Source organism: Chiloscyllium plagiosum, unplaced genomic scaffold (genome assembly GCF_037043375.1).
Source record: "Chiloscyllium plagiosum isolate Xiang-an unplaced genomic scaffold, Cpla_swu_hap1 HiC_scaffold_12, whole genome shotgun sequence".
Taxonomy (NCBI): Eukaryota; Metazoa; Chordata; class Chondrichthyes; order Orectolobiformes; family Hemiscylliidae; genus Chiloscyllium; species Chiloscyllium plagiosum.
This window is the reverse complement of record NW_028270150.1, coordinates 80,349,865-80,373,317: the sequence shown is the minus strand read 5'-3', so window position 1 is coordinate 80,373,317 and position 23,453 is coordinate 80,349,865. Positions and strand designations below refer to the sequence as shown.

The 23,453-nt window shown below is 41.3% G+C and overlaps 1 protein-coding gene across 1 annotated transcript in view; it reads right to left on the bottom strand.

The window, feature by feature from the left end:
• The window catches only part of LOC122554996 (uncharacterized), a 223,803-nt gene that overhangs the window by 22,682 nt on the left and 177,668 nt on the right, over nt 1-23,453 (bottom strand). The window contains exons 47-53 of the mRNA XM_087992976.1: nt 18,046-18,084; nt 14,773-14,947; nt 11,806-11,962; nt 7,952-8,095; nt 6,881-7,009; nt 5,944-5,989; nt 408-511 (exon numbers count right to left, since the gene is read on the bottom strand). Of these exons, the coding sequence (XP_087849102.1) occupies nt 408-511; nt 5,944-5,989; nt 6,881-7,009; nt 7,952-8,095; nt 11,806-11,962; nt 14,773-14,947; nt 18,046-18,084 (794 nt within the window). The remainder of the gene's footprint in view (nt 1-407; nt 512-5,943; nt 5,990-6,880; nt 7,010-7,951; nt 8,096-11,805; nt 11,963-14,772; nt 14,948-18,045; nt 18,085-23,453) is intronic.

Here is a 23,453-nt window from a genome sequence, read left to right as displayed (position 1 = left end):
TTTTAGTCTGCACTGTATGCTCCATACTAGTTCAGGTTGAACCTCTTATGTCTAATGAGACAGAATTATTGTACTTTGAACTTTCCAATTAGGTCATACTTAACATCAGAGTCAAAAAGTGTGGTGCTGGAAAAGCACAGCAGGTCAGGCAGCATCTGAAGAGCAGGACAGTCGACGTTTCAGGTAAAAGCCCTTCATCAGGAATGTCAGGCATTCCTGATAAAGGGCTTACGCCTGAAATGTTGACTCTCCTGCTCCTTGGATGCTGCCTGACCGCCTGTACTTTTCCAGCACCACACTTTTCGACTCTGATCTCCAGAATCTACAGTCTTCACTTTCTCCATATTTAACATCAGTCCAATTTCAACAAAAGCTGGCTGGGGGACTCTTTCATACAGTTTACATACCAGTAAGACACCGAAATGGGTCAGATGATTGCATTCACATACAGTCTGATTTGATGTGATCTGTGCTGTCGTACAACCTTGCGAATTCCATCCACCACTGCCATCTGCAAATATACCAAAATGTATAATGATTGAAACTGTCAGAGGGTCAGTTCTTGCCTGCCCTCCGACCAGGCAAAATACAGGAAATCCGTAATAAGTACAAGAAAAGCTGGACATCAAAAGTTCAGCAGGTCAGGTGAAAATCTGAGTCATTGATCTGAAACACTGGGTGGAATCTTGTTGGGACATTGGGGATTTCATTTGGCCACACCACAAGCCAATAAGGCAGTAGTGAGGCCACCAGCAGGTCTGCAGCTAGAATTAAGACCCTGGGATTGGGGGTGTGGGGTTCAGATATTTGGCTAACTGCAACTGAGCAAGATTGGTTCTGAGGAAGGATTGCTTGACCCAAAATGTTAACTCTGATTTCTCTCCAGTGATGCTGCCAGATCTGCTGAGCTTTCTAACAATTTCTAACAATATTTCTGTTTCCAACCGAGCAGGATTGGCTACATAGGGTATCCTGATGGATGTACTGCATGACAACAATCTTGTCTGTAGCTCAGTTAGGCATAACAGAGATGGCCACAATCTGTCAGTCAGTACTTCCTCAATTTTTGTTTTTGTAAAAACCTAATTTCTTTCTTTATATATAACTCCTTTTGACTCCTGGCAATACTTTCCACTTGTGAGACTGCTGTTGCTCTCTGTTGTTTATGCTTCCAGCCTAAGAGTTTATGACCTAACATGTACGAAAGGGTAGCCATATTCTGGTCTTGTAAATAACTACTTGCCGGTTGTAAGAATATTCTCTCCATTATTACAAAGACAGTCAGGAAGAGCTTGCTTTACCTCTGTCTATTCTGCTTTACTCCACCAAGTCTTCAAGATGACAGAGGGGTGGTGGTTGATGAAAGTATTCTACCTGGAGCTTGGTGGCCAGTGGTGTTCCGCAGGGATCTGTTCTGGGAGCTCTGCTCTTTGTGATTTTTATAAATACTTGGATGAGGAAATTGGAAGGGTGGGTTAGTAAGTTTGCCGATGACACAAAGGTTGGTGGAGTGGTGGATAGTGTGAAAGGCTGTTGTAGGTTGCAACGGGACGTTGACAGGATGCAGAACTGGGCTGAGAATTGGAAGATGGAGGTTCAATCTGGAAAAGTGTGGCGATTAATTTTGCCAGGTCAAATTTGAATGCAGATTACAGAGTTAAAGGCAGGATTCATGGCACTGTGGAGGAACAGAGGGATGTTGGGGTCCACTTCCATAGATCCTTCAAAGTTGCCACCCAAGTTGAAAGAGTTGTTAAGAAGGCATATGGTGTGTTGGCTTTCAGTAGCGGGGGGATTTAGTTTAATAGCTGCAAGGTTATGCTGCAGCTCTATAGAGCCTTGGTTAGACGATACTTGGAATATTGTATTCAGTTCTGGTCGCCTCATTATAGGAAGGATGCAGAAGCTGTAGAGATGGTGCAGAGGAGATTTACCAGGGAGCTGCCTGGACTGGAGGGCACGTCTTATGAAGAAAGGTTGAGGAAGCTAGGGCTTTTCTCATTGGAGCAAAGAAAGTTGAGAGGTGACTTGATAGAGGTGTACACGATGATGACAGGCATAGATACAGTGGATAGTCAGAGCCTTTTTCCCAGGGCGGAAATGGCTGTCAAGAGGGGGTACAATTTTAAGGTGATTGGAGGAGGTTTTGGGGAGATATCAGAGGTAGGTTCTTTATACAGAGTGGTGGGTGCGTGGAATGCGTAGTAGAGTCAGATATATTAAGGATATTTAAACAACCCCTGGATAGGCACATGGAAGACAGTACAATGAAGGGTATGTAGGTTAGTTTGCATCTTAGAGTAGGATAAAAGGTTGACGCAACATCGAGGGCCGAAAGGCCTCTATTGTATTGTGCTGTACTGTTCTGTGTTCTATGTTCATCTTTACAGTGGACGGTGGATATTGCAGTCAATTAAGTGTTAATGCTTCAGACCCATATACAACACTAAAAATGACATGGTCCAAGAGCCTATGAAGTTGCTGCCAGGTTTAGTGTGAAATTAATCCTGGTGTTTTATATTGTGAACTATAATACAACAATAGAGACTGCTGCTACAGCCATTCCTTGTCTCCACTCTTAGCCTTGTCAGAGGAGATCAGGGAATCCCTCAGGAAAATGATCCCCAGGCTATCAAATTGATTGATTGAGGCCAGGGTGTACTTTCATAATTCTGCTCCGGATCAGCAACAACAGAAGGTCTAAGTTGATATGTGACGTGAGGCAGAAACATGAGACTGGGTTCAGTGATTGTTAGTAACAGGTCAGTTCAGTGAACAGCTGCATTATGGGAATGGGGATGAGCATGACTAGTACGGAGTAACTGATCAAGCACAGGGCAGCACAGTGGCTCAGTAGTTAGCACTTTGCCTCAGTGTCAAGGATCTGGGTTCAATTCCAGCCTGGGGCAACTGTCTGCATGGGTTTCCTCTCACAATCCAATGATGTGTACCTTCAGTGGATTGGCCATGGCAAATTGCCCATAGTTTCCAGAAATGTGCAGGCTGGGTGGATTAGCCATGGGAAATGCAGGGTTATGGGGTTAGGGTTGCGGCATGGTCTGGCTGGATGCTCTTCAGAGTGTCAGTGTGAACTCAATGGGCTGAATGGCCAATTTCCACACTGCAGGGATTCTATGATTAGATTAGCTGCTTCTGAGAGAAGTGCTTGTCAGTATTCGGTAGCATGCTACCACAACTATCTGGATTTCTAACACCTTTAATGCAGCAGACTTTCCAAATATATTACAATAATGGAAGGAGAAAAAGATACTGGTAGTAGAATAATCAAGAAATCTGATCAGAAAGCAAACATAGGTCTTGAAGCAATGTTTGGAGAGCTGAAGGGAGGCAAAGCAAGATAGAATGTCACAGTGATGTACAGTACAAGAAAAAAGCCCTTTTGGCCTGTCAACTCTGAACTGGTTAAAAAAATTAACTAATCTTCTCCTGTGGTTTTCATTAGAACTGGAAAAAGTGAGAGGTTTAACCATCATGATTTACAGGAAGAACAGATGCAGGGAAAGGAAGGAGAGGGGGAAAGCAAAATCAAATGGAAAGTTTATATTTGTGTCAAAGAGGGAGCTAATGGCAACATCTTCAATTGTAATGGGCACATTGAGCAGTGGTAGCGGTTCATTCAGCCAGTTTGCTCATGCTCATGTAGCAGACAGAGGATACACCACTGTCACCACCATAACAGCTGTATTTGGTTTTGCCAGGTCACCTGCACCTCTGACCACCCCCACTCAAGAACATGGCACATTCTCTTGCAAATTCAAGAAATTTGTCTACTATGGACACGATGGGTGGTACGGTGGCTCAGTGGTTAGCACTGTTGCCTCACAGTGCCAGGGACCCCCAGTTCGATTCCAGCCTTGGATGACTGTGGAGTTTGCACATTCTCCCTGTGTCTCTCTGGGTTTCCTCCAGGTGCTCCGGTTTCCTCCCACAATCCAAAGATGTGCAGGTCAGGTGAATTGGTCATGCTAAATTGCCCACAGTGTTCAGGGATGTGTTAGGTGCATTAGTCAGGGGCAAATGTAGAGTAGTAGGGCAGTGGAATGGGTCTGGGAGGGTTACTCTTCAGAGGGTCGGTGTGGACTTGTTGGGCCTAATGGCCTGTTTCCAACTGTAGGGATTCTAAATCACTTTAGCACCTCCAATAACAATCCAGAGTACTTCGTAAAAATGAAAAGGTCCTATTCTGCAGTTGTTGGATGCTTAACCTTGCTGGTGTGGGGCTCATCTCACAGCCAAACACCTGTTGGCAGGCAGAGTAAATAGCAAAGAGGAGGCCTGCATATAAATTGTGCAAACTTGGAATCCTAATGTTATATCAGCCATGAACTATGCAACAACGAGGATGGCTCTGATTCAAATCCTTTCAGCAGGGAACCTACTTTTGTGCATTCTCAAATAATCCCATGCAGATAGTGCAGATGGCAGTCAATGGTGCAGCCTGCTTCTAGGAATGATGATCAATCTTCATTCAATACAGATCTAGACAAACATATGATTTAGAAATAGGAGTAGGTCACTGAGTCACTTGAGTCGACTCCACCATTCTGTGAAATCATTGCTGGCCAATTACTCCATATTCCCACCTGCACCCAATAACCTTTCACCCTTTGCTTATCAAGAGTCATCACCCTCTGCTGTAAAATCATTCACCCCTCTGCTTTCCACTCTCTTTTGTGGAAGACTGCTCCCAAGACTCACGAACCACTGTGGAAAAAAAATGTTCTCTTCATTTCTCTCTCAAATGGACAGCCCTTATTTTGAAACAGTGACTCCTAGTTCCAGATTCTCCAACAAGCGCAAATATTCTCTCCACCTTAGCCTGGTCAAGAGCACTCAGGATCTTCTACATTTCATCCAAGGCTATTTGTTTTCTTATAAACACAAGGAGATACCAGCTTAATCTGCTCAAGTTTTCCTCATAAGGCAGCCCCACCCATTTCAACTATTAGTCCAGCCCCCAACTATCTGAAACACAAACAGATTTGGCTGGAAAATTTCAGCAGGTCTGGCAGCATCTGTGGAGAGAAATCAGAGTTAATGAAGATTTAAAATCGAGTGTGGCGGGTTTTCGGGCCTAGTTTTGGTTCAGGCACATTCTTCTCACAAGGAGCCAACAGCCACCCATTCTGGGAAAGCCTCCTGCTGTTGTCACAGAGGGGAAAAGGGAGCACAGTTCCTGATTGGTCGGTGCTGGTCAGGTGCTAGTTCATGTTGCCTGCCACCTCAACACACCATCCTGTTTCTTAGCCAACATCTCTGTCTCAGGCCTGTTGCAGTGCTCCAGCAAAGCTCTACACAAAAGCTGAAAGAATAGCATCTCATTTTCAGCTTGGAAACCCTGCAGCCTTCCAGAGTTCAACAATATTAAGGCTTTCCCTCACACCCACACGCTACCGCACACTACTCATTGTCAGCTGCTAATTATCTCCAGTAGCAGCTATTCATTCCTCCAGACTGACTTCCTGTCCAACTGTTTTTCTCTCTCTTATGAATCAAACTCCACCTATTGATTACTCTCTCCCCTTCCCATCATCCCATGTTCTGTTAAAAAAAAACTATCCTTTTTCTGGCTAACATCAGTTCTGAAGAAATCCAACTGAACCCTGAAACGTTAACTCTGATTTTTCTTCACAGACACTACCAGAGCTGCTGAGATTTTCTGGCAATTTCTGCTTTTGTTTCAGATTTCCAGCGTTCGCAGTTCTTTCGGCTTTTTGTCCAATTATATGAACACGTGCCACATGTCACTATTTGTGAGATTTTAGCACATACAAACTGTGTCTGCTGTTCTTGCCCATAGTACAACTACACCCCCAAAATTACTGGATTAGTTATGGAGCACTTGGGAAAGCCCGAGACTATAACAAGTGCTAAATCAATATAATATTGTTTGTCTGTTTAAATGTTGCCTGAATTACTCACTGTTTTTCCGGAAATCCCAGAATACACACTCCACAGTAAGATTATCCTGTAATTACAGAACATATTGTTAATAATTAATCTTTTAGTAATTAAATAAAAGGTACCGTGTATGTGGTTTATACAGAGTTAACCATGCATAACATTGTACAATTTTTCCATTGGTCATATTGGGAAAAGAGACAAATGGATGCCATATGATTTCTGGCTGAATTGATGCGATCTGATACCTGCCTTAGATTGATATTTGCCATTTTTCTTGCCACCTCAGATTTTGCAGGCATGGCCAACAACATGTCAGCTAATGCCTCTCAGCCATTTCAATATCCCCCTAGGAAAATTCATGCCCAGCCATCCATGGTGTATATATTCCTCCTGTTTAAGCTCTCTTATTTTATTTGTCCACATTAAACTCCCTTAGCTATTAATCCACCTAGAACATAACCACATAACCTACCATCTTGTAGCAATTTGGGGTGGCATGGTAGCTCAGTGGTTAGCACTGCTGCCTCACAATGTGAGGGATCCAGGTTCAATTCGCAGCCTCGGGTGACTGTCTGTGTGGAGTTTGCACATTCTCCCTGTGTCTGCGTGGGTTTGCTTTGGTTTCCTCCCACAGTCCAAACATATTCAGGTTAGATGAACTGGCTGTGCTAAATTGCTTGCAGTGTTCAGAGATATGTAGGTTAGGTGCATTAGTTAGGGGAATTGGTTTAGGTGAGTTACTCTTCAGAGGGTTGGTGTGGACTTGGGCTGAATGGCCTGTTTCCACACTGTAGGGATTCTTAAAAAATGTCTTATAGCCACTAATAAGCTTTCTTAATTTAATATTTGAATCATATCCCTCACAACTGAAAGCAAATGATCACATTGTACTGACTAGCAATATAATGTCCGGCATTTGTGTGAATTGAACAGGAGCTCCGGATTTCAGTTATACCTGAGCGAGCTGAAGATTCTTGAATGTGATTTTGACTGGATCCGCCAAGTCACTGATGCTGATATTTGCATTAACACTGGATGCAATGATGTGACTATTCAACATAGATGTGTTGGTAATGTTGGAATCCTGAAACGAAAAAAAACGTATTTGTTAAAAACCAGAAGAACAGTAAACCTAATCAGAAAAAAAAAGATGCATTGCTCCCTGATCAATTACAAGAAAATAGGTCAAGGAATCTTAGGCAATCTGCCACTAACAATCAATTTTGTACAGTTTCAGAAAGGGCATTGGATTGACAGGGCAAATGTGACAAGAAGTAAGGTAATATGAGCAATGGCTTGACTTGTACTTTTGGAATATTGTGCACAATTTTGGTCTCCCTGCTATTGGAAGGATGTTGTGAAACTTGAAAGGGTTCAGAAAAGATTTACAAGGATGTTGCCGGGGTTGGAGAGTTTGAGATAGAAGGGGAGGCTGAATAGACTTTGGCTGTTTTCCCTGGAACATTGGAGGCTGAGGCGTGACCTTATAGAGGTTTATAAAATCATATGGGGCATGGATAGGATAAATAGACAAAGTCTTTTCCCTGGGGTGGGGGAGTCCAGATCTAAGGGACAGAAGATTTAGGGTGAGAGGGGAAATATTTAAAGGGACCTATGGCGCAACTGTTTTACGCAAAGAGTGGTGTGTGTATGAAATGAGGTGGTGGGGGCTGGTACATTTGCAACATTTAAAAGGCACCTGAATGGGTAACATGAATAGGAAGGGTTTAAAGGAATATGGACCATGTGTTGGCAAATCGGACTAAATTTATTTAGGATATTTGGTCAGCATGGACGAGTTGAACCCAAGGGTCTGTTTTCTCTATGACTCTATAATAATTTCTTAGGTCTTATGCAATGCCATGTAGTGCCATTCCAATGGTGAAAGACTCCAGGAAATTCAAGGATTTTGAAATGTCTGAGCCTAATTCTTTCTCATTCTTAATTTTAATGTGAAGCTCTTGAGGATGCATTATGGTCTAGTGTAAACAAAAATGTTTAACAAAATCAACAAATGGAAAGATACCTGGAACAATGTTGGTTTCTCATGGAAAGAGAATTGAATTCTTGAAACGCTATCCAGCTCCTCTGAAGAGAGATTCTTGAATAGGGAGGATGGAAGTTCAATCATTGCAAAACCTGCCTGAGGTGATCCTTCATCTAGAGAGTCCTGAAGGAAAAGAGAGTGTGGATACACAGAATGTCGAGAGACAAATTCTTTGTTTCCTTTTAACAAAATGCTGAAGGAGGGAAACAGGACATCATCCTCAGTTTATTTTGGGGCTATTGGATTGTCTTAATGTAGTAAATACAGGAAGATCAGGTAGGGAGGAGCACATGGAGGCTGTACCATGTTCAACCTGCCTCATCTCCAAAATCCTCATCCCCAAATCCATTTGAATTCTCTCACACTGTTTCCTTCTATGTTGTAATATTATGGGAAGCTGGGTTGAACTGAGTCCCTAATGTTGTCCCACCAGTCGAGAGTTTTACCAAAGACAGGACTGGCTAGTGACAAGTATCCTGCCATAGAAAAGCAGGAAGTGGGTTTACACTTGTACTACTCTGAAGAAGAGTCATGCCGGACACTGAGGACTGCAGATGCTGGAGATCAGAGTCGAAGAGTGTGGTGCTGGAAAAGCACAGCCAGTCAGGCAGCATCCAACAAATAGGAGAATCAACGTTTCGGGCATACGCCTTCCATCAGGATTCCTAATAAGTGGCTTGTGCCTGAAACATCGATTTTCCTGCTCCTTGGAAGCTGCCTGACCAGCTGAGCTTTTCCAATGCCACACCCTTTGACTCATGCTGGACACGAAAAGTTAACTCTCTTTCTCTCTCTAAAAACACTGCCAGGGTTTTCCCAGCATTCTCTGTGATGATTACAAATGGCAGAATTTGGAATTGTGTAACTAGCAGAATGACAGCCCTCCTCCTGTCAGCTGAGTGCAAGTGGCACCTCAGCGTGAGCCGGGGGAGAAGAGGCTGGTGCTATTTTTATGCAGAGGTTGGCAGGGAGCAGGAAGACAGCTCCTTCAGTGATTTGCTTGAAGGGTTTCTCCTATCAGGGCAATATGACAACTTTTATTTTTAAACAGAAGTTTTGTCAGCCTCTGTCCAGTACCTTTGCATGCCTCAGTAGCCGAGAGTACACCTAATGGAATTCCTGAGTTGGCTGAACTCCAAGCTATAATACAAACCAGCTCCAGATAAAGGACAACATCAAAATATGTTATTGCTAAAATAGATGTTAATGCTATTATAGTGACCTCATCAATTTGCAGTGCAACTCTGACAGGGGGTAGGTAAAGTGACACTGTTGTCTTAATGACCTTACAATTAGCCCACTAGTAGCTCCTCTTTATCACATCTTTATTACGCCCATCTTTATCACATGACTGAAATCCCTGCTTGTTGAATTGTTTGCTACTCCCATTCTCTGATTCTCGGTCACTTCCAGAGGGACAGCAGGATTCCAGGCCAAGTTAGGCTTACGCCTGAAACGTCGATTCTCCTGCTCCTCGGATGCTGCCTGGCCTGTTGTGCTTTTCCAGCAGCACACTCTCGACTCTGCATTAGAATGTGCCTCAAAACCTCCTTCTCTATCTCCAAGCTGTTAGCTGGAAAGAGACCTGCTCTTTGCCTGCAGGAAGGAAATAGTATTGGCTCCAACTCACAGAGAAAACTGTTATTGGACACGAACATCCAGGAAGTTGTAACTCACATGAACTGATTCCTTTCATACTAAATCTTGTAATTTATTAATTTATCACCACTCTTGTCATGCTTTCCTTGTTTTTAGTCAGAAGACACATGACACCTAATTACAGTCCAATAGGTTTACTTAATATCAGAAGCTCTCAGGTTAGAGCACACTATTCTTAATTTTATCTTAAAATAATGTTATGTGGGTTCATTTCAAAAATTTGAATCCACAAATCAGGGTACGGGGAACATCTTTTGGCCTACCTCTGTAAAGAATGGGAGTAACTACTTCACTGGCTAGGGGGTTAAGAGAGGAAAAGTAACCATATTATAAATTCAACCCATTTCCCCTCTTTGTCCCCTACTGGGAGTCTAGAACCTACATGAATAGCACAAGCAACTGTGCAGCCTCTTAACTGAGTATAGAGGAACCTCGATTATCCAGCATCCCATTATCCGAGTTTCGGATTATCTGGAGAAGATCGCAAGGTTCCAATGCTTGACTAAACTGTGTTATCCGGCATTTGATAATCCAAAGGTTCGACTATCTGAACAAACTACTCCCCGCCCGTGCCATTCAGATAGTCAAGGTTCCTCAGTAGAATAGTTTAGGAATGAGAAGAGTGTGAACCTAGATATTAGAAGATTTAATGCAATTTTAAGTCCCCCACAGAAATTGAAAGATAAATAGAAGATTGAATTAAAAGAATAAGTTTAAAGGGACAGCAAGAGAAAGTAAAATAGCACTTTTAATTATTTAAAATCTCTAACGATAATTACCCCGTAAATACTAGTGTAAAAGTTGAATTTTTTAGACTATTTGTTAAGGCTAAATTTATGGGGTTGACTATTACATGGATACTATTTTTGAGGGGCTGAAATTCATGCTACAGTCCAAAATACCATATCATTAGCAGAAGCCCAACTGACTTCAAAACAAATTTAAAAAAACACAACGAAATATGGTGATTCCACAAGTGCTACAGGGGAACTGACATCCGCTGAGCTGCTCACAAAGGGAGGTTGTCACCTGACTCTGATCTGATGCATCTTTAACTTTCACAGCAAATTCTTTCATTTCCCTCCATTTCCTCTTATCTACTGCTGTTTTACTTTTTCAAAATAACATTTTAAGCTTTTATTTCTGATTAAAAGAAAGTTATCAGATGTTTGACTCTCAAAGTCTCACTGTAGCCATGAGAAATAGTCAACAGCTGCACGGTATTTATAGTGAAGGAAATGCATATGGGCCTAACTTATATAGAAAATGATGGTGTGATAAACTTTGTATCACACTAGTTATACTAATTATAGTGTTCATCCGATAATGAACTTAAGAAATCCGTAGCCTAATACTGGTGTTAATTGTACATCAGAACACATAATAGCATGAGAAAAAGAATTCATTCCCTCAGTGTCACACTTATGTATACCTTGACTCATATATGTTGATCTGTTATCTGTGAAGAACTAGGGCTGACTTTTACATGAGACATATGGAAAATTCCTGATATTTTGGCCAAAACTAGGGGGTCGATGTTTACATGACATCGATTTTTACTTGAGTATATACAGTAAAATCTGAAAGGTTTTTCCACACCTCAAAGTTAATTTTCAGTCCCGGAGAGGGCTGTTTTGTAATAAATACATGATATTACATTGTTGAAAGGAGATTTACAATGATACATACACGCTCTAACATTTGTGAGCAAGTTTAGCATGCAATTGAGATAAGTATAAGAACCTCTCCACCCTTCAGGCTTTCTGTCTTTATTTCTGATGAAGGGCTTTTGCCCGAAACGTCGATTTTACTGCTCCTCGGATGCTGCCTGAACTGCTGCGCTCTTCCAGCACCACTAATCCAGAATCTGGTTTCCAGCATCTGCAGTCATTGTTTTTACATAAGTATAAGAAAGTCATGCCATTCAATGTGTTTGGTGATCAGAAGGTGACATGGCAATTTTGGGAAGCTATCTGAGGAACATGGAATCCTGGACAGCAAATGGCAGATTTACATTTTACCTGCATGTGTTCAGTCCCCAGGCGTGGCTGCCCTTGTGTCATGTTAATGATAACAAACATTGTTAACCTCACTGTCATTACTGCAGAACCCAGCCAGATAGGTTTGGAACAACCGCATTGATAAACAGAGTGGAAAGATTGGGTCTGTTGTACCTGCAGGTTGGTAATGTTGCTGATGCTGAAGTCTGCCCCGCCAAAGGCAGTAGCATTGATTTTGTTCACAGCCAGAGCCAAGAAAGGGGAGGTGATGTTTATTGACTCAGTTGAAAATTGCAGCTTCTCACCGATTCTGTCCACAATATTCAATATCCTAATTTAAAAAAAAACGCAATCAATAGCTAGAAGGACAGTTTATCGTGTAAGAATAACATAGGGAGAAAGGTATGCAGGTAGATGTTCATGCCTTATTATGAGTACAGAAACCCACACAAGAAAGGTCCTTTTGTTCTTCTATTTAAGTACTGTTTCTGGGCAAGTTACTGGATTTGATTGTACTTTGTTAACATCTAGAAAAAGGCAGAGAACTGTTCACTAGTAAGACTAATTTAGGGTCTGTTCTAATGTACCAATCCAAGGAAGCTTGGCTCTGTGCATCCTCTCTCTCAATATGTTTGGTCAATAACATCAAAAAAAAGAGAAGTAATAGGCCATACATTGCTCCTCCATCACTCAGTAAGATCACAGCTTTGACATCAATCCACTTTCCCCCACTTTTGCAAACACCCCTTTTAGGGTCCAAACTCTATCAAACTCCATTTTGAAGTTACTCTTTGACTAAACATGCCCAATCCTCTCCGTTTAAAGAAAAAACAGGAGGCAGTGAGTCTTTTGGAGATGATTCAGTCATTGAGTTGGTTCAAGACTGAGACAGACCGATTTCTATGCATTTGAAAATGTTGAAGGATATGACAGCGCAGGAAAAAAAAGTAGATTGGTCATGATCCCATTAAATGATCAGCTCAAAGGGCTGAATTGTCCATTTCTGCTCCTGTGTTTTATGTTTTTATGTAATACTCCACTGTCAAACACATCCTACATTAGAAAGTCAAACAGGTCACAAAGATGAGACAGTTACTCTGGTACGTATGATGATGGATAAGGATTCATTAAGCAAACAAGTGACTGCATCAGAAACAAAAACAAGTTGCTGGAAAAGCTCAGCAGGTCTGGCAGCATCTGTGTAGAGAAATCAGAGTTAACATTTCGGGTCCAGTGACCCTTCCTTAGAATCCCAGTTCTGCGATCACCAAACCCAAAACATTAACTCTGATTCCTCTCCATAGATGCTGCCAGACGTGCTGAGCTTTTCCAGCAACTTCTGTTTTTGTTTTTCATTGACAGCATCTTTCGGTTTTAATTTAGTAGGTAACTGCATCAAATCTTATTCACGCAGTTCAGTCAATACAAAGGAAGAATGTTGACCTTCCACAATGATAAGATTGGGATTAGTGGGGATTTCCATTTGTTATAAACTGTGAAACCCAACTGCAAGCAGGCATCAGAGCCGCCCCGCATTTGCCACGGGACTATGCCTACATCGGTAAAACTATAGGAATTCATTTTGTGTTTTAAACGGCAGCCGCAGCTTAAACCCACAGAACTCAGCAGCTGCCGGTCCGCCCACATGACCGGGAGATGGGAGCCAGAGGACAGATCAAATCCACACTAGGCCAGACACTAACCATGACTCATAGACCAAAACTCCGGAGCTAATTAATATGGAAACCCATCTCCTAATCAAATCAAGAGACTGACTGAAACACACCCATATTCATCAATACAGAACCATCCTGACACAAAGGACAGGCATCCACCAGACAGGAACGAACAGACTAATACACACCAGCACCCCAAGGGAACAAAGGGAGGTGCTAGCCCCCTGCCCTCACAGAGAGAGACAAGCAGATAGTACCCGGACCTGTTTTACATAATCCAATTAGCACCCTATTGTGTGTACACTGCAACTCTCCTGGGACGGCAGGAAACCCACCATTTGCACCTACTCCAGTGATGATGGGGAACTATCATCCCATTCATACTCAAAATCCTCACATCCTGACAAAGAAAGGTATATAATGTGTAGCAGCGCGCAGGAACAGCAGAACAGCTGAGATTTGGACCTCGGTTGGTCTGCGCCGGTGTTACTGTATCAATAAACGTTACCGATTGTTGAGCCGCACTCTGGGCTCGGACTGATATCATTTCTTCCGCGCTAACACAACCAACCATGAAAATGCTGATGTCTGGTCTAAATGTTACACATTTGGGTGCCTGAGCAACCAACTCTACAAAGCAGATCACAAATTATGCTAATGAGGTTCAATTTCTCATATTTTAACAACCACTTGAATTTAACATCTGCAGGCTGAGTTTCCCAGAGTTAAAGGGAGGCAAATACTCCAGTACTCTGTGCAAGTGCTTTTCCAGCACTGCTTATGGGGCGAGAGAAGCAAAGGGTTTTCTTTGCCCCCCAATCAAACATGCTGCAATTCTGCCAACTTCTACCATTTAATAATCCTTTGTCCCTATGTTCAACTCCCTCAATTTCTATTGATTCTTGATCTTTTCAAGAGCTGGTGTTTTCTCCGTGTGCTTTCCTGATCAATAGCCAGATGGGAAACAGAGTTAAGAAATTTTAATTTAAAAATCACCAGGATTTTGCCTTCCCAGAGTTTCCCGATTTCCAGGCCATAGACACACTCCTAGGTCCCTCCCTACCTCCCCATAATTATTATGGTCATAGACTGTGAAGAAAATAAATACTCACTTACAGATCTCTCTTCAATTCCATGACCTTCTTCAAATTCAAATACTCTCTTGAAGGATATTCTGGTCTCTTTTTTCAATTTGACATCATTTGCTCTACCGCTGATGCTTATGTCTTGAGTTGTCTAAGACCTATGCTCTGTATTTTATTCCATAAGTCTCCCCATTCTGTATTCCTTTCACTACGTTAAATGCTCCTTAAAACCTACCTCTTTGATGAGCTTTTGCTCACCTGTCCGAACAACCCCTTAAATAAGTGCAAATTGTATAGATACGGTCCCGGAAAATATATTAGCAATTGAAAAATAAACAAAATGGCTGCATTACCTAATGTGTTCTGTCAAATTAACTTACTGTCTGGAAGATGAGGCAACAGCATCAAGTGAAGCATTGATGAGGTTGCTTATCGTGTTAATAAGTGTTACTGCCAGCCCCTCATTTATGCTTTCCCGTTGCAATATTTTCTCCAGTTGGCTCACAATTAAAGCAACAGCACTTGCATCTGTAGGACTAATCATGAGTGGATTTTCTGAAATGACAAAGACAATGGAATGATGATGGAATATTATAGCTTCTTTCATCGCATTTCTCTTGGCTAATCTAAAAGTCTTCCTTCTCAGACATCAAATGATTAAGATTTACAATGTTTTCAAGAGAACAAAGTAGAACAGAAAGACTCCCTCAAAATCTAATCACTTCATAAGTAAGTGTTATTGCTTCAAAATATGACAATGATAAAGATTTCTGAATTTAAAATTCTGAACCTCCAGTGGGTTTCTAAAAGCCTGATGACATATAATTTCTACATCTCATTATTTTTTGGGATAAGGCTGATGCTTGCAAGAGGTGATGATTGGGGTGTTAATCAAGTGGGCTGCTTCGTCATGGATGATACTGAGTCTTTTGAGTGTTGGTACTGCAGTCACTTGGGCACATGAAGGGTATATCATCATACTACTGAGCTGTGTCGTGTAGGTAGTGGACAGGAGGTAACTCACTCACTCAAATTCCCAGCCTTTGACTTGCTCTTGTCATCACAGTACTTATAGGGTTTGCCCAGTTATAGGGTTAGATATAACTTTCCAGGATTTTAGTTGATGGTAATGCTCTGGCGTATCATGGAAGCATGATTTAGATTAGATTACTTACAGTGTGGAAACAGGCCCTTCGGCCCACCAAGTCCACACCGACCTGCCGAAGCGCAACCCACCCATATCCCTACATTTACCCCTTCACCGAACACTACGGGCAATTTAGCCTGGCCAATTCACCTAACCTGCACATCTTTGGACTGTGGGAGGAAACCAGAGCACCCGGAGGAAACCCACAGAGAGATGGGGAGAATGTGCAAACTCCACACAGTCAGTCGCCTGAGGTGGGAATTGAACCTGGGTCTCTAGCGCTGCGAGGCAGCAGTGCTAACCACTGTGCCGCCCACTAATTAGAACCTTTCTTGTTCGAGATGTTCATTGCCTGGGACTTTCAACACCAAATGATATCTACTACTAAGTGAAGAAAAAGCCTGTGAGTTGTTTTGTGTATTGCACTGAAAGGAACTCGACTTATGGATTCACAGTAAGCAGCTGATATTGAGTAAACTTTATTTACACCTTCCAACACAGAGGGCTAATGTGTGGCATGGATCTGTGCTGGTGTCTCAGGTTTTCACAATTTAATTCAATGACTGAGACGAGAGGAGTGGGAGTGGGTCCATGTGGTGCAGCAGTGGTGTCCCTACATCTAAGCCACGAGTTCCAAATTCAAGTCTCACCTTCTCCAGAGGGTGAAACAGATTGATTAGAAAATATTTAGATGAGAGCCAGGAGGGTTCTTGTGGCACAGTGGTAGTGTCCTTACCTCTAGGATAGATGGTCTGGGTTCAAATCCCAACTGCTCTAGACATGTGGAATAACATCTCTGAGCAGGTTGATTAGAAAATATGTAGATGAGAGGATTGAAGGCATGCTGATTAAACTTGCAGATGACCCAAAGATAAATAGGAGAGAATGCTACAAGGAACACCGAAGGAGATTGCAGATAGAGCATACATTGGTTAAGTGGATGGGCAAAGATCTGCCAGTAGAATCCCACATGACAAAACGTGAAGTTTTTCACTTCAAGAGGAAATATAAAACAGAAAGGTCTCACCAAAATGGAAAACAATTGCAGAATTTTGAAGCACATTGGGATCATGATGTTCTAGTGCACCTGTCACAACAGGTTAGTATGTAAATACAGCAAGTAATTAAGAAAGCTAATGGAATGCCTTTCTTTATACTGAGAAGAATTGGACATAAAGTTATACTTCAGTTATACAAGGTACTGATGAGACCACACCTTGAACATCGAATACGGTGGTTCATTTAAGGACGGATAAAAATGTACTGGAGGCAGCTCATAGAAAAAAACAATGAGTGGATTAACTTATTTTGATAGGTTGGACAGACGGTGCTTCTTTCCACTGGAGTTTAGAATGAGAGGGTTATTTGATTGAAATGTAAAGGTTGCTGAATGATCTTGCAAGATAGACATTGAAAGGATCCCTCCTGTTGGGGAGTCTGAAATTTGATATCTCCCTTTAAGGACAGACTTGGGATTTTATTTTTCTCTCACAAGGTTGAGTGACATTGGAACTCTCTGCCTCAGAAGGCAGTATAGGTCAGAAGGCCATGAAAGATATTTAAGGTGGGGCTAGATTGGGGTGGCATGGTGCTTTACAGCACCAGGGTCCCAGGTTCAATTCCAGCCTCAGGCAATTGTCTGTGTTGAGCTTGCACATTCTCCTCATGTCTGCGTGGGTTTCCTCTGGGTGCTCTGGTTTCCTCCCACAGTTCAAAGATGTGCAGGTCAGGTGAATTGGTCACACTAAATTATCCATAGTGTTAGGTACATTAGTCAGAGGGAAATGGGTTTGGGTGAGTTATTCTTTGGAGGGTCGGTGTGGACTTGTTGGGCTGAAGGGCCTGTTTCCACACTGTAGGGAATCTAATCTAGATTGATTCCCTTGCCTAAGCAGCAGCTAAGGTGTGTCTGTGTGTGTGTGTGTTGGGGGAGGTGGAAATGTGGACTTGGAAACAAAAAGAGATAAGCTGTGATCTCATTGAATGGTGGGGTGACCTGAGGGGCTGAATGGCCTACTCCTATTACTAATTCATGTTTTTCTACAATAGAATGCTCCGGTCTTGTGATAAGCTAAACTCCCCCCACATTTAACAAAAAGCAACCTGTCTATGTAAATTGCTCATGTAAATTTCCAAAAATATAATGGAACAAACAATACCTTAAATTTCAACATTTGCGAATACTTACCTATTGCTGTTATAACATAACCAAAACATATACCACTGTATATAACCAAGGCTGAGAAGAATTGGTGGATATGTTTAAACACCAGTAATTTTTAAGTAAAATCATCATTTATAAAGAAATGAAAAGAACAACTTATTCCTTCTTCTTTGCGATATGGCTTTCAAAATGTTGATAGTTACAGTGGACTGGAAAGAGTCCTTCGGTTTTCAATGATTCCAGTCTAAATCACATCAACAATTTCTGGTGGTTGCTAACTACCCAATATCAGAATCTGGTGTCTTACAATCCTAATAATTTGCAAGAGCACATTTCCAGTACCTGTTGTGTTCTGTGGAGGTGATGTCTCTGTACCATTCACTGAAACAGAAGGGCACAATTTCAGATCAAACAACCAATCGTCTCACCTTTTGTGTGCCATCACTTTGTACATCATCCACAGGTGAATTATTTTCACAAAAAGACATCACTGACAACGTTGCAGTAAATTTGCAATTATTCACAATTGTAATATTAAGTATTCTATCTTGCTTCTTCAAACGAGTTCATGCTAATTTTTATTCCAAGTTAAATTTGCATTTCTGTTAATGATTATCCATTTTGACTTGCAACCAGACAAAACAGAAACAAGCTAATAGTATTATTATTAATTCTAAGTCACCTTAAATTCACCAAGTTGTGAGACTGGCAATGTTCAGAGAAATGGGCTCTTCTCCAAGTAACAACCACACGTCAACATGCTATAAACTCACACTGATACACACTTCCCCCTCTGTGTGTCAGTCACAAACAAGTGGCACATTGCTTCTATCAGTGTATTTACCTTTTCCTGGTGCACTAGCACAAATTATAAGGAGGTGGGGCATAGTAAGACAATATGATCTGACGATCAATCTCACGATTAACCACTAAAAAGAGATTAGAACATGGAAGTCGAGGAAAGGGAAGGATTGCCAATTAAATGGACATGGTGTGACAATTAACATAAAGCATACTTATAATCATTAAGTATGTATCAAGATTTGTTCATTAATATGTAGCTGTCATTTTCAAATTCAAAATTATGAAGTAGTTCGAGGATGAATTTTAGATCAATTGGTAACATTGCTAAAGGAGTTCCCTGCAAAGAGACTACTAGCAGATTGATTTGATTTGTTTTCATACACATTGACAAGAAATGAGCAGGAGTGGCTGGGTCAGTATTTATTGCCAATCCCTGAGTGTCCTTGAGAAGGCGGAGATGGCTATCATCCTGAACTGCAGTAGTCCATGTGAGGGAGGCACGACCAGAGAGTTGTGGAAATGCGGTTTCAGGATTTTGACTGACTGACTGTGAAGGAATGCCAAAACAGATCAGAGTCTGGATGGTGTGGCTTCAATGGGAACTTGCATGTTACAGTCTTGCCACAAAAGTGAATTAATCACTGACATGATTCTGGGCAGCTAGTGTGTATGGATTCAAGGTAATTGCATACATACCAGTGACATTGAGAAGAAATTACTCAGTGGATTTTATGTGGATTATAATACAATGTGGATTTTAATGGTTGAAAATAATGGTGGAAACTGATTCTACTTTAATGACATACTTATAAAAGGAGAAATTTGCAGCTGTATATGGATAAAGCTGGTCAATGAGACATATTGAATGTCAGGAGCGAACACAGGCATAATGAGGGAATTAGCCTGATCCCAGATATTTTCTGATCAAACTATTCAAACAGAGGTTGAGATATATCTCTGCAGCAGGTGGGACTTGAACCTGGGTCTTGGTTCAGAGGTAGGGACATTACCACTGCATTACAAGAGCCCAATAGCCCGTTTCTATCCTCTATGATTCTCAGATCAATCTTATTCGTATGTGCCCATTTTATTGTAAATATTTCCAAAAGGACGCATTTTCAGTACCTGTTGTGTTCTGTAGAGGCAGTGTCATCGTAATAATTGTGCTGTTCACTGTAAACAAAGTATATGATTTCAGATCACATGATCAACATGCTAACCCTGATTGTGACATTACTTTTTAATTTGTCTGACAATTCAAGCATATCTAAATGACTTTCACAAAAAGAAGGCTCTGCAGTTGGTTTGCTGCTGAAGCTGCTGGCATTTGCTGCAGTTCTGATATTGATGTACCATGAGGCCACTGTTCGACTTGTCCAACCCTCCCCCCTCTATCTGATACATTTACTCTTACATTACAAATTGCCTGTCTCTCTCATGCACTAAAACACAAGTCAACCCAAAGAAACTGGCCACCTGCAACCCTGCATTCTCCATTGTGAAGCTCGATATAGTGCTTTGCTGCATGAGAGTATAAACCATCCTGAATAGATACTTGAAGACCTTAGCAGAAGCTGCAAGTCTTCGGTGTCCCTCAGCTCCAAAGTAGGTGGTTAAAGCCATTTACTGGTGGTGAAGTTGGGTCAACAATAAGCACAATGACATGCTGAAGCTCTGCTTGCTGATGCTGAGTTGCATGAACGTAGAATCCCAAAAGAGTGTAGCCATTGACCATGGAGGCACCAATTCCACGTAAAGAGAGGCTAGTTAATCGATGCAAAGACAGGCTAGCCATTCTGCAAGTTGCAATGGATGCTGATAAGACAACCTGCCAGGAGACTGCTCAGTATGACCTGTTATTTCTTTCCACTGTCTTAGAATCTCAGAAATTACATTTCCCGCACCTTTGATAATTGGGAATGTGATAGGAACTAGAAAGCACTCCAAGGAGACAGACAGGCAGGGAGATAGATAGATAGTCTGAGATTTGTTATTATGCATTGCACTGAAAGAAACTCAACGTATGGAATCTCCGTAAGCAGTTAATATTGAGCCAGTTTGGTACAACAATAAGCTCAGGTCTTGTGATACACTAAACTCCCTCCACATATAACAAGAAACACCTTGTATATAAAATTTAAATTACACATGTAAATTTCCAGAAACAGAACTGAACAAGCAACACCTTAAATTTGATTAGTTGGGAATTCTAAGCTATTGCTATTATAATATATAACCCTGCATATACCCCCTGCTGCCAGAGTCATTTACACGTGGATTTTTCTCTAACAATAGTATATTTTTAATTAACGCGTCAGTATAAAGAAATAAAAAAGAACAGTTTATTTCTTCTTCTTTCCTACATGGCTTTCAAACAGCTGACAATCACAATGAAAGTCTCATTCTCTCCTCAATGATTCCTGTCCCAATCACATCAACAATTTCTGGTGGTTGTTAACTTCCCAATATCAGCATCTGGTGTTTGATAATCCTAATAATTTGGAAGAGCACATTTCCAGTACCTGTTGTGTTCTGTGGAGGTGATGTCACTGTACCGTTCACTGAAACGGAAGGGCACAATTTTAGATTAAATAATCAATCAATAGTCTCACCCTTTCTGTGCCATCACTTTGCACATGGTCCACAGGTAAATTACTTTCATAAAAATAAATCGCTATAATAATGCAGCACATTTGCAATTATTCACAATTGTAATGTTAAGTATTCCACCCTGCTTCTTCAAACAAGTTCGTGCTAATTTTTATTCCAAGTTAAATTTGTATTTCTATTACTAATTATCTATTTTGAAGGGTAACCTGCCAAAATAGAAATAAACTAGTAATATTATTATTAATTCTAAGTCCCTAAATTTACCACTTAAAGTTGAGTGACTGGCAAAGTTCAGAGAAATGTCTATTCTCCAAGTAACTACCACATGTGAACAGACTATAAACTCACCCCTCTCCCCTGTGTCAGTCACAAACATGTTGCTTCTGTGCTATTAAGAATATCAATCATTTCCTGATGCCCGAGCAGCAACTAAGGGTATTGGTGTTGAGGGGTGTCAAGACAATATGATTGGATTGTCACTCTCACGATTAACCACTTTCAAACTTTAAGGATATGAGAAAATGGAAATAGAGAAAAGGGAAGGATTTGTCAAAAATTGCATGGTGAGACAGTGAGCGGTAAGGATTCTTATAACCACGAAGTATATACCAAGGTTTGCTCTTTAGTATATAGCTGTCATCATCAAATTCAGAATTATGAAGTAGTTTGAGGATGAATTGGAGATCAATTGGTAACATTGCTAAAGGAGTTCCCTGCAAAGAGACTACTAGCAGATTGATTTGATTTGTTTTCATACACATTGACAAGAAATGAGCAGGAGTGGCTATGTCAGTATTTATTGCCAATCCCTGAGTGTCCTTGAGAAAGCGGAGATGGCTATCATCCTGAACTGCAGTAGTCCATGTGAGGGAAGCACGACCAGAGAGTTGTGGAAATGCGGTTTCAGGATTTTGACTGACTGACTGTGAAGGAATGCCAAAACGGATCAGAGTCTGGATGGTGTGGCTTCAATGGGAACTTACATGTTACAGTCTTGCCACAAAAGTGAATTAATCACTGACATGATTCTGGGCAGCTAGGGTGTATAGATTCAAGGTAATTGCATACATACCAGTGAAATTGAGAAGAAATTACTCAGTGGATTTTATGTGGATTATAAAACTATGTGGATTTTAATGGTTGAAAATAATGGTGGAAACTGATTCTACTTTTATGACATACTTATAAAAGGAGAAATTTGCAGCTGTATAGGGATAGAGTTGGTCAATGAGACAGATTGAATGTCAGGAGCGAACACAGGCATAATGAGGGAATTAGCCTGATCCCAGATATTTTCTGATCAAACTATTTAAACAGAGGTTGAGATATATCTCTGCAGCAGGTGGGACTTGAACCTGGGTCTTGGTTCAAAAGTAGGGACATTACCACTGCATTACAAGAACCCAATCTCCCGGTTCTATCCTCTATGATTCTCGGATCAATCTTATTCCTATGTACTCATTTTATTGTAAATATTTCCAAAAGGACGCATTTTCAGTACCTGTTGTGTTCTGTAGAGGCGGTGTCATCGTAATAATTGTGCTGTTCACTGTAAACAAAGTATATGATTTCAGATCACATGATCAACATGCTAACCCTGATTGTGACATTACTTTTTAATTTGTCTGACAATTCAAGTACATCTAAATGACTTTCACAAAAAGAAGGCTCTGCAGTTGGTTTGCTGCTGAAGCTGCTGGCATTTGCTGCAGTTCTGATATTGATGTACCATGAGGCCACTGTTCGACTTGTCCAACCCTCCCCCCTCTATCTGATACATTTACTCTTACATTACAAATTGCCTGTCTCTCTCATGCACTAAAACACAAGTCAACCCAAAGAAACTGGCCACCTGCAACCCTGCATTCTCCATTGTGAGGCCCAATATAGTGCTTTGCTGCATGAGAGTATAAACCATCCTGAATAGATACTTGAGGACCTTAGCAGAAGCTGCAAGTCTTCGGTGTCCCTCAGCTCCAAAGTAGGTGGTTAAAGCCATTTACTGGTGGTGAAGTTGGGTCAACAATAAGCACAATGACATGCTGAAGCTCTGCTTGCTGATGCTGAGTTGCATGAACGTAGAATCCCAAAAGAGTGTAGCCATTGACCATGGAGGCACCAATTCCATGTAAATAGAGGCTAGTTAATCGATGTAAAGAGAGGCTAGCCATTCTGCAAGTTGCAATGGATGCTGATAAGACAACCTGCCAGGAAACTGCTCAGTATGACCTGTTATTTCTTTCCACTGTCTTAGAATCTCAGAAATTACATTTCCCGCACCTTTGATAATTGGGAATGTGATAGGAACTAGAAAGCACTCCAAGGAGACAGACAGG